Source organism: Meleagris gallopavo, chromosome 4, assembly GCF_905368555.1.
Source record: "Meleagris gallopavo chromosome 4, MGAL_WU_HG_1.1, whole genome shotgun sequence".
NCBI classification, from domain to species: domain Eukaryota; kingdom Metazoa; phylum Chordata; class Aves; order Galliformes; family Phasianidae; genus Meleagris; species Meleagris gallopavo.
In genome coordinates this window covers 54,323,181-54,335,525 of record NC_139407.1, presented here as the reverse complement: position 1 = coordinate 54,335,525, position 12,345 = coordinate 54,323,181, and the positions used below count along the sequence as shown (strand labels likewise).

The 12,345-nt window shown below is 39.1% G+C and overlaps 1 protein-coding gene across 2 annotated transcripts in view; it reads right to left on the bottom strand.

The window, feature by feature from the left end:
• KCNIP4 (potassium voltage-gated channel interacting protein 4) overlaps window positions 1-11,190 on the bottom strand; it is a 384,702-nt gene extending 373,512 nt beyond the window's left edge. For both annotated transcript variants that reach the window (XM_085223403.1, XM_085223406.1), the window contains exon 1: window positions 10,956-11,190. In XM_085223403.1, coding sequence (XP_085079529.1) covers window positions 10,956-11,016 — 61 coding nt within the window. In that variant the 5' untranslated portion in view covers window positions 11,017-11,190. The remainder of the gene's footprint in view (window positions 1-10,955) is intronic.
• Window positions 11,191-12,345: the final 1,155 nt, after the last annotated feature.

The window sequence follows — 12,345 nt, the reverse complement described above, 5'->3', positions numbered from 1 at the left end:
GTTTGTAATATAAACGACATAAGGTAGAGTTCCAAATAAATATCTTATCCTAAAGAAACAGAAAGAAAAACTACTAGGTAAAACATATCCATCTGGGAGATCTAACACTACTGAACATGTAGGGCACAGCTGTAAAAGGAGTAGTCATTCTTACCTGAAAGTATAAATAAGCCAACAGTCTAATTTCCATGCCATAATGTTTTCACCCTATTCAGCTGTAAAATCTGGGGTATATATTTCATCAGTTATATGTTCTAGGATTTAAAAGTACGATTTACTTTAGAACTTAGACAAACTTTGTACCAGCAAACACAAATTCTGAAGTAAATTATTTATCAATGTTATGAATCACTTAGTAATAGTGGATTTTAAGTACATAAGACAAAAAGCTGCCTGGACTACCATTAATATTTGATCCTGCCCTTAGCCATCAGGATAGATAATAAGAGTTCTTAACTTCTCTCCTGAACTATTTTTCTGTAATTCTACATCTTTATTGCTTTTATTTGAAAATTACAAATGCGTGTAATAAAAACACTGAACTGCATTTTGCATTTCTGCCCTGACTAGACAACTGTATGTACTCAGCATCCACAGAAACCTAGAAATTTGACTGAGTGTACATCTTTTTTATTTTATTGTAAGACAGAAAATCCTCAGCTTTGGTGATGTTTGTGTACTTTTACTGTTCTTAAAATATGTATCAAATAATGATATCCAGATACATGAGCATTCCTTGAAGTTTTGCTTCCCAGAAAGCAAATAATTAGCTGACTCTTAAAAAGAATAAGTTATACGTATGCTTTTCTCCACTGGAAATATTCTCCAAAATCCTGAGCAGGGAAACAGGCTCTATTTTGATGTGTCATTTTGTCTCTCATATACTTTTGTTAGTATTAAAAGCTTCCATGAGCATTAGCACTACAAGGTATATTGTCAGCGTAGCTTGGTATCCTATAAAGCCAAAGTCTATCTTCTTTGGTTTAATAAATTTAATAAACTATAGACTATACAGGAAGAGATAAAAGCTTTCTTTCTTTCCTTCTCTGTAAGAGATTTCAGAATCTAAAGGACTAATAGTCTACTGTTCAAACATATTTGACAATGCATATTCCTTAAGTACAACAGGATTCTCTGTTGTAAACACTACACTGTATTGCAATGGTCATATATTCAGATCTTCTAATCAAACTGAAACAGGCACTAAGGCATCAAGAAATTTACACTAATTGCTTCAGTTCAATATATTTAATCAGTATGCCCTCTCTTTCAAAATGAAGTGTTGTTTTAGCATTATTCCAACAATTAGATAAACTGACACTGATTTCTTAACTATATGCCTACTACTGAATTCAGACTTATTCTAAAGCTACCCACCATCTATATGAGCAGCATTGTAAGTTACCATTTGTCAAATAACAGTTTAATAATGTCATCAGGCTTGTTGTTGTTGTTTTCAGTGAGGAATTAGTCTCTCAACTGACAGCTGTTTATTCATGTATTCTTTGTGATGCAACATATTGGAAAACACACCATTAGTGTTACGGGTTCTTAAAAGGAAAATAGAGAAAAAAGCCTACTTTCTTCTTTAACTGAAAAAGCCTTAATAGACTTTCAGTCTAGTAGCAATTTAATATATTGTTAGAAATTTACTGACACCTTTCAGATAGGTATGGCACTCCTTTGTGACCATGCCAAAATGCTTTTGACTGTATTTTTAAATATTATCTTTGGAAAGGAAAAAAAAAAAATCTCAAATAGTCTGTTATAACGTACAGATCACTTCTTGTTTCTAAGTGTATCGAAACCTTGAACTGTTTTATTGTATTTTAGGATCAGAAAATTAGCTAAAAAAAAGAAAAAAGGTGCAAATGAAGCAAATATTTTTGCAAGTCTACATAATACCTAAATGGTGTAGGACCAATGCTAGCCAATGTGCCACGTAAAGAACACCATATACCCTTAGTTAGATGTGTTCCTTCCTCCCCTTAACCTCACCATATTTTTCCTGCTGGCTATTGGAATTCAGCTTTATAAAACTTGCATAGTGTCCCACCAGTTCATTGGAAGCATCAAATATTCTGCTTTTCTGTGACAATCAACCAGCTTTGAAAAAAATAAACTGTGTAACATCTAAACATCATCAGAACAAGGAATAAGATTACACCAAGAAAGAGAGAAAGGGCTCTTTTGGGCGAGGAGTTCATATGACTCTTCCAAGTGGCAACCAAATGGAGGCAAAACAGGGCCATTGCTTGAACAACTCAAAGGCTCAGCCTTCTGCAAAGGGGACATTAACCACCATGCAAGCCCTTTACTGAATCCATCTTGCTGTTTGGCCTCCTCTCTCTCCAGTGCCCTGACAGGGACACAAGTGTGTAAACCTACAGGAACAGACTGAAAGCAGTGGCTTTAAAATAAACAAAGCTAATGGAGAACTTCAGAATATACATGTTTCAGCAGGTGGATGCTGCCAGCACAAAATACTACGGAGGAACAGTATGGATTTATTTTTCTCTATTTCCTACAGTATTACTACATGTGATACTTCTTATAATGTTGCATCTCAGAATGCAACCAAGTAACCTCAGATGCACATAAGTCAACATGGAAAAGGAAAAAGAGAAAGAATAGAAAGAATGAATCATTAAAGATGTAGAGTTCACTTACCGAGCACTGTCATTTATCATTCTGACTATTGACTTATATTTCATCTGGGTATCATTTCGTTAAAACTAGGCATGCTGTCAAAACTCAAGACCTATGGTGATCTGAGGAAACACCTGCCATACTACAATCAGCATTCAATAAAGCAAAACACAATTCTATTACTGTATCTACTTGAAATACATCATTTCTATTGCTTCAAAAAGCATTCATTAGGGATTTTTCCCCTATGCATCGTAGATAAACACAGTTTGTTTATCTCGAGGTAAAGATAATAGAACAGCGGATCCCACAGTCAGCTTGCTCAGATACCATGAGAATGCATTTCTTGCCATTTTTTTCCTCACATTTCTTCTACCTGTTTGGGTGAGAACTCAAGATGCTCAGCTTGTCATTACCCCAACACCCACCTGTCCCGCATCCTTCCCAGTGCTGGTACAAATAGTATGTGTGCAGGGGACACTTTCTGATGAAAAATAGTCTGGCATGCTCTAAAACAGCCTCAAGAAAGTCAAACTTTCATAGGATAATCTTTGAGACCACAAGCAGCAACATCCACATAAAAGCATTAAAATTGTATTAGTTGTTTTAAAAGGTATAAAGTGAAGAGAGAGAGAGAGAGAGAGTTAATCTGTTATTTAGCCTGTTTATATCAACATATTAAAAAATTAATAATCTTGCAATGACACCTGTATCTGACTAATACTATACATGGTGAAACTGCCAGAAGATCATTTCAAATTGCATGAGACAAGATATTAAAAATAAATGAAAAAAAAATGAAAAAGCCTACAACTGTACTTGCCCTCCATTACAATTTACTGCATGCATGTAGGACATTGTCCATTTAGTGTAATTGTTTTTGTTGTACTGTGTCTATCTTCTGTTTGGCACAATGTTGTCTTTCCACATGATTTTATTAGAATTTGTAACAGCATTACAACATATGTTCCAAGTCAAATGGATTTCATAAATTTTTCCAGGGGTTTGTCAGCACTGATCAAACCAAACTGTATTCATAAACGCATGTGAGATGGAGTAGAGTATAATTTCTCTCTTATAAAATGTTGTTTCAAATTTTAATTCAAAATAAAAAACTATAGAGGCAGTACAAGCAAAGAACAGGACATACTGTAGTACGGCAACTCTTAAGTAATTAAAAACCATGCTTTGGAGTGCAACCAACAAAATGAAAAAAATAATATTACTGCATTCGGTACACAAACTCAGATATTTGTTAATATTGCAGGCTCCATGTATGCAGTGACTCAGTGATATCATCTGAATCATTGTTTCTGCTCTATTTCATAAAACTGTTGAAGGATTTGGAAATCAATCGGTACAGATTACTAGACACATTTCTGTGGGAGCATAGAAGAAACAGGCTGAGGATCTCACCCAAGAATTCCTCTCCTAGAGCAGCATAAGCACCACTACATTCATTGTTTATTTTCCCCTACTGTAGACCTTGTACAGCAGGGGAAATAGCTAGAGTACAACACACTATATATGCCCAGACAGCAAGTACACTTCTGGCAGCAGCGGCCAGGCAGTAGAAATTAGGGAACCCCCAAGATACTATTTCATATAGATATTCAGAGACTGGAGATACATTCTGCTCTTTTTACCGTTAACTGTGTAGATGAGCAATTCAGTAAGAGGTTTGGGTCATTTGACTTTATATCAAGATATACCAGAGATATAAAGCCTTTAATTACTGCTAAGTATTTCCAGTACAGCTGTTTCCTTTCTTTACATGCAATCACATAATTTCAAACTGTGTTTCAGTTCCAGGTTTAGCATTCTCCTGATCTGCACAAATATTAGGATCCTTATTCTGCACTGCAATTATTCCCAGTTGTATCAAAGGGTTTATAGGAACAGTGAGGAGAGTAAATGAGTTACCATGATGATGTACTCTTCTGGTTGTTCCCACTTTGGGCAAGGATAAATGAGTTTATGGAGAGAGGGAAAAAAAAAAAAAAAGCACACCATGCTGTGACAAATCAGACCCATCATAAATGTTTATGGCTACATCTTTAAAATTCTAATAAATCCTAACTGTTACTTCTGGCTTACAAGTGCAAGCAAAAATTATTCAAAAATAGGAAAAAGATTTGTTGTTCTAAAACCGATTGACCAAAGCAATATTCATAAAAATTCTCTCTGCTGGAAAGGTAACTGAAAATTGAGAGACCAAGACAATACATCAGTAAAATTGGTCTTTCTTCACGTCCTTGAAATAGCAAAGCCTTTCTTACTGACAGTATGGAACAAAGAAATCACCTTGCAATCTATGTCTTAGGACATTTAAAGCCTTTAATTTTGTATAACAATTTCTATGTGTCACCACTTAGTCCCTTTGTGGCACAATGCTAGAACGTGCACTAGAGGGCTAGACACCTCAGAGTGCTCCACAAAGCTTCTGGGCTTACATTTAATTTGGTGAAAATATCTAGCCTACAAATATATTTTCTCTTACAATAAAGTCCAAACATTAAAGTGTGAATGGTTCTTAAGAGAGCAATACATTCATAGCTAAAAATTCCCTTTTACCATGCCCTCCACCTGTAGTTCCTCCAGAGCACACATAAACATCTGTGGCTTTTGCACCACTGTCTGTGTCACTGCAGCATAACTTACACAACAGATGATTGTGACTATAAACTGTATCTCAAAAAAAAAAAAAAAAGGTTTTATAGGTGAAAAAGAATACAAAAAAAGAAAAGCAACACTACATTTATTTCAGACCTTTGAAAGAAAGCTAGATCCTTTTAATACCACATTAAGTCTCCACTAGGTTGCCAGAAATACAACACAGTATGAGTTCAGATATACAGTTTTCTTCTGTTTGAGTGAATAAATTCGATATATTTTTCCACCCAATAACATATTTTAAACTGCTATAGTTGTCTATAGACCTCTCACATTCATAGCAGCAAGATCAGACTCCAATCTCCACTGCTGTCACATGCATGAAGGCAATAACGCAGAACTGATTTCCCCCTCAGTGTGAGAGTGGAAAATGAAAATAAAATAAATCCATGATCTACACAGTGCTACAATACAAGTCTCCTGTAATACAATTGCAAAATAATAATGAAGAACATCACAAAATAAGTGGACTTCAGGCTTTTCACAGCCCTGCAGACAAAAATATATATACGTATTGCGTACATTTTCAATTCTCTTCCAAATTGCATCTGATGTACTCAGTGAGAAACCTGGGCCAAATACTGACTAGCCAGCAAAGCAATAGGAAGCAAAGACCTCACCACAGAAAACATGATTTTGAAGTGACAAATGCTATCAAAAAATTAACACCTGTTGTCAATCTTTTGTTCGTTTACTTCTGACACAGACATAAATTATAGCTCAAGCCAAACATTATGGAGATATAATGTCCAAACTTGTCCATTTACCATCCCTAGCTGTGCCACCATGCTGTGCTCTCAGCAAAGAAAGTTTTGATGTCTGGAACCCTCACTGCCCAGAATAGGTCGAGGGCTTTTAATTAAATTGTATGCCAATAAATAAGAGAATCCTACTTGGTTCAGACTGTATTGACTACTGCTACCAGAAAAAAAAGAAAAAAAAAAAAAGATTTGGCTCCTGTCCCAGCACACAACCTTGTGCCAATATAGTCTCTCTCATCTCAAATAGGAGTAATGGCCTCTGCTAATAGCAGACAATATATGACCAGCATTCATTTGACAAGCAAGGTTCTGAATACAATCTATTCTGGTGGTCTGTACATTTGCAAGAAAGAGAGGACAAGCCGAATTTGGGGGGAAGGATAGCAGGGCAGGCTAGCAAGAATGCACTTATCTGTGAAATAGCGAAGCAATCAGGCATTGTGGTATTTTTAGATACTTTCTTTTTCAAGTGCCAAAAGATTCTGAATAAATCACAATGGCAAACAGGATGGTGGAGATGGGATAGATTACAGTTGAACACTCCACAGATCAAATATTCAGTTCCAGCCCAAAGCAGAGTACTAAGTGCATATCTGATACACTGTAAAAGCTTTCCATGACACAAGCTATCTACTTCTCTTACGGCTACATTAAGTGCTAGATCCCATCTGCCTCTATATTTCATAAAGTCTAAAACCACCTGGAGTCAGTTCTCTGAACACAGTATACCTGAAAATCATCCACACATTTGGTTATCTATATTAATTCTCCTAGCATGATTAAAAGCTTCAAAGCACAGATTAATTAAAACAATATTTTGTGCAAAACCTATAGAGTTGACACTTTTGGGAAGCCAAGGCATTTTCAGCATTCACACCAAATGTAGCTCTCAATATTAGAATTTTGCATCTAATCACTGCTTCATTTGCTTAGTGAATATAGAAACTAGAGAGGGAGGCAAAGACTAAAATTTTAAAAAGAGGCTTACACTGCATACAGTTCTTCAGTTCTTTCCTCCATCCTGCATGAATGAGAGGTATGTTTTTACATACAAAATATTTGCATTTACTTGCATTTGTGATATAAAGAAATCTCCTTTATTAGATCAGGAGTCCATTTAATTTATTCCTTTCCTTGCATGTTTCTAACTTACACAAACGCATGGCATTTCAAAGCAACTTTTCTGACTGGCTCCTACAAGCAGGATGCACCTGTGTTACGAAAGAATCAGGCAGAGACACAGGAATACATGTGCATAAGATAAAATGACAGGAAGGTGTCTCAAATCTAAGATGAAGAGTGTTTAGGGACAACAGGTCATTAGTAGAAAAAGTGACATTGACTGCTGATAGCATGCCCTATGGATGGAGCTCCTAGGCAAACCAGAGTTCTGATAAGAGCACTGATGTAAGGCACTTGCAAAGTCGCTGCTTCTCATTGCATCAGATGAATCCAAACTGGGATATGAAGGACTTCATCCAACATACACCTCCCTTTTCCAGTATCCTTCAACAGGGCACACTCTCATTAATAGCAATCTCAAGTGGAATAAGAAACTGTTTCTTCATTCCTCATTTTTCTGTCACTGTTTTCCAGTGCATATTTTGAAAACTTTCATCATTTTTCTTGATTTTTTTTTTCTTATGTTCTTATATTTAGCTCTTTTCTTATGTAGCTTTTTGTCCTCTTTAATTTCTCCCACTGCCTCATAAGAATACCTCAAGCAACAAGAGCAAGCTATTGGTTAAAGCCAGAAGTGATCACTACTTCATAAGGATCTCCTTAAGGTATGACAGAGAATACTAAACTCCAGGATTACTTAAAGTTGTACAAGCACTTTTCAATGGTACTAGTTGTTCTATCTGTTGTTGTTATTTTTAGATTATGCACAATCTCTTTCCTACATGCAGCATTTGAGACTGCTCTGTCTCACCATACAGAAAACTTGGAGACTTGTCATTAAAAATTTCACAACTTTTGTAAAGATTTCTGTTGTCTGAATAAGAAAATGGTTACTGATCAGCACAATCCCCATTTTGAACCTGTGATACCCTACAGTAAAGAAAGGAGTAACCCTGATAGTGCCTTACAAATATTACCATTCACAGCAGCTTAAATTTGTCCTAGATATTCAACACAAAAGACATTTCATGGTTAAACTTACTAGAAACAATTCAGTGGGTAAGAATAATTTCCCTCTGCTCTATTGGTTTTGCCAAGACACTTTATTGCCTTTACCTGATAACAGATGAGTTTTGGCTGCCACTAGCACAAACACAAGGGCCTCTCAGATAAGACACGGATAAAGACTTTCATGGGGCCAATGGATGAAACAGTTCACCCTTACAATGGTTGAATATTTCAGACAGGAAACATTTTCTTACTCAACAACTCCCACTGGTGCTTCAGACAACACTAGCTTGAATACAAAAGATGTCCTCCAAGCTGCAATACAGTAAATGTAAGGGGAAGAGCAGCCAAAGGGCATCATTACTCATTTAAAGGTACAAAATGTTTCCTGCTTTTGTTAATAATTTTCATAGTTCAAGCTGCCTGTGTATTACTTTGGCTTCACTTTGCATGGAAAAATGAAGCAGATAAACAATTACACTTCCATGGGTTACATTTTCTGATTCCCATGCAGCAAACCCCTCTGCTGCAGACACAATACTTAAAATATTACTTTTTAAATGGTAGTTTATATTTGAAGAGAAATAGTGAGAACAAATCTATTGAAAACTTGCTCACTAAGTAACCAACAAACACATTCTGAAATGCTGATGGCCCTGGAAAAAGACTGCAAGCCTGGAGGTAGACAACCGGAGAAAAGAAAGGCAGACTGGGAAGTTTAGACCAAAAAGAAGTAAAAATTTTGAGAAGATGAACACAAGTGTGCACTCACATATAAGAAAGAAGCCCAGAGTGTAAAGCTTCCTTAAAAATCAAGCCAGCGGTGAGACGTATATGTTGAGTGGTGATCTTCCAAAAGAGAATTTGCTTTTAGCACTGTCTTTACTTTTACAATTTCTGGCATAAGAACAAATTTCTGAGAGATGCTTTTCCTACAGTAACTCACGTTCTAACCACATTTTGCTTTTTACTTTTGAACAGTGCAAAAGTGTATGTTGGCTCTGACCATCACAAGTTTAAAATGAATCAAATCCATTGTTCAGTTCTAAAACTGACAAGATATGCATATCAAGAGAATTAACACAGAACACAAACAATATATAGCTCAACTGAAAACATTTTGTGTAAAAGTACCATCTTGATATATCACATTATTTGTGTGGCGTTGATTCGGATCATATTTCCTCAGTTTACATAAGACACTTTCCTGTTACTACTATCTAAACCCATAAGATGAAACATTAAGCTGTGAGCACTTTATGCTTCAACACCTACAGCAACGACCCATAAAACAAATTATGCCTCAATAGCAGCTGTGCAAATCCCACTGTGTCTGAGTTATGACCTGAGTTGTGTTTAGCCAACCAGTCCTGTTGGTATAGCACAGGTACCAGCACTTGTCAGTGATGAAGAACATGGGATGGAAAAACAGTGACTTTCTGACACATAACAGAGAAGAGCTGTAAGGCTGACAGGGGTATATGTAGAGGAAAATGCCTTCATTCCAATTTTGGGGCTGTGATTGGAAAAGCAGTAAGAAGAATCACACTAGTGGCTGAATCCTTTGCTGGATTCCTGTAGTGTACATTTTTTTGAAGATTTAATTCTGCACAGATAGTTTATCAATTGAGCTGGTAACCTAAAACTAATTGCACACTCAGAACAAAAGTTCTCTATCCCCAAGGCAAGTGATCCTGTATCCTATATGAAGAGCTATGAGCCCTAACATGCAACTGCATCTAGAGCAGTAAGGAGAGTGAAAAGCTGAGCACAATCCAACAGAGGACATGAGGCTGAGCCTCTTCTGACAAGCAGAAAGACTACTTTAAAACATGAGAAAACAGGCAAAGGGTGGAACACTGCTGTCTCTCAAGCAACTTCACAACAAGGCTGCTACTGTGCACTGGCATCACACAGTTTATGAGAAATCTAGCAACACAGAAGGAAACATGAAACAGTTTTCTATCCTGTCTTAGAGAACAACTTTCCTTATTTCTGACTGGCTATTTTGCAAATTATTCATTAATCCTCCAACCTTCCTCTGCTTAACCACTTTATATCAAACAGGGCAGCAGAACGATACGCACACTGAATCCACGCAGCTCCATTTCTAAACAAATGTTTCCTTTGTATGTTGAGAGTACAGCTCTTAACACCCTGTAAGGGATGGAAGACAGCGAAGTTTGCTTTTCTCCTCCCCAAAACACAAGTTATTTTGCAACCCTTCTCAGGTATACTCCACATTGCAACGCTAAGGAGAGAAAGGCAGCAGAAAGCATCTAGCTTACCAGAGCACGCTGCTCTCCATCAGGTAGTTGTTATTTAAGCATCGAGAAGATACAAAGGAGACTAATGCAGAAACGTGAACGTGGGACTGACCAAATTACCTCCCGGGAGTTTGGTGCGTGGTGCCCCCGGAGGTCCATTCTTAGCCCTGGCTCTTTTCAGTGAAGGCAAAAGTACCAGGTCGGCCACAGCGGGCACCTTACGGCCGGTTTTTGCAAAGCGTTCAGCTCGTCTCAGCCCGAGACCCCTGGCATTAAGCGTTTGCTTACCGTCCCCACAGGCGCACACATTTTTCCAAAACAGCACAGATGCATTTACCCCATGCAAGCAGACAGCTCCCCCTGCAAGCCCCACGCCGAGTTGCGAGACTTGCTGCTTAAAGGGAAAAACCCCAAAATAACTACAATAAATAAATAAATAAATAAGCTCCGCGCCCCCACGCCGCTCCCGTCCTACCGCCTGTAGAGCTGGCCTCCTCCAGCTGAGCCGAGATGCTCTCCACCCTCCTCACATTCATACTGGGAGGCGGGATGCGCCCGGAACCGCGGCGGGGGAGCGCGGCAGCACCGCCGCGCCGGAGCCGCGGAGCCGAAACGGGGCCGCGGAGGGAGCGGAGCGGTGCGGGCCGGGCGCGGCGCGGTGGAGCGGAGTGGAGCGGGGCCCCGCCTCGGCGGCAGCGGCACCACCCCCGCCACCAGCGGCGGCGCGGGGCGGGCCGCAGGGCTCGGGGCCGCCGCCTCAGCCTATGCCCCGTGAGGCCGGGCTCCCTGTCCAGCCCGTATACCGAGGAGGAAGCCGAGGAGCGGAGCACCCCGGGGAGCTGGGTCTACCGCGGGGAGTGCCCTGAGAGAGCCCGGGAAGACCGCCCAGCGGCTTCACACAGGTGGTTGTGCATCACCTGTTAACGCCATGTCTCGGTTGTCGGGACTCGCATGGTACCGAGCCCTCGCGCTGGGGACGTTACATACCACGAGGAGTGTGGGCACGGGCTGGAGGCATCGCCACAGCCCACGGGGACTTTGGGAACAGCTCCTGGGGATCACGGCGCCTACACAGCCAATGCCAGCAACGCCACGGCTATCAGTGCAGAGCTGAGTGCATATCATGCATCAAACCCAGTCCTTGCTTACAAAACATGCTATTTGACCAAATTATGGTAAATGGTACCGTAGGATATGAAATCTAGGTAGGCACACATGGAGCAGAGAAACAACACCTGATGGAAGTGGTTTGCCTGGGCCCTTTGAAGGAAATTCAGATAATCCCACTAAAATCCAATGAGATCTTACCCTGTGACTTCAGAAAAGGTTTGGCTGTTGCACTTAAAGCAAATAGGAAATGGAGTTTTAAGAGACAGTCATAGAACCTCTAATTTTTAAAGATTTTCTTTTCCATGACATATCATTAGAAAATGCTTTCACTACGGCAGCTCTTCCAGTTCATTTCTGTGTGGAGAGTCCCTTGGTCTTTACTGTTGTTTTCTTTTACGTGAATAATAACTTGTTTCAGAAATTCCGGTTATTCTTTTTTTTTTCTTTTTTTTTTCTCCCCCATACATTCCCTGACTATCATAGTTGATTTTTCAAGGCAAATAAAGGTTATAGGTTTCACTACCTAAAATCTAAAATATTATTCTTGGTGACAGGTGACAAGACAAGGGGAAATTGACTCGAGTAGCACCAGGGGAGGTTTAGGTTGGATATCAGGAAAAACTCCTTTACATAAGGGATTGTTAAGGATTGGAATAGGTTCCCCAGGGTGGTGGTTGAGTCACCATCCCTGGATGTGTTTAAAAACCGTTTAGATGTGGTGCTCAGGGATGTGATTTAGTGGAGGGTTGTTAGGA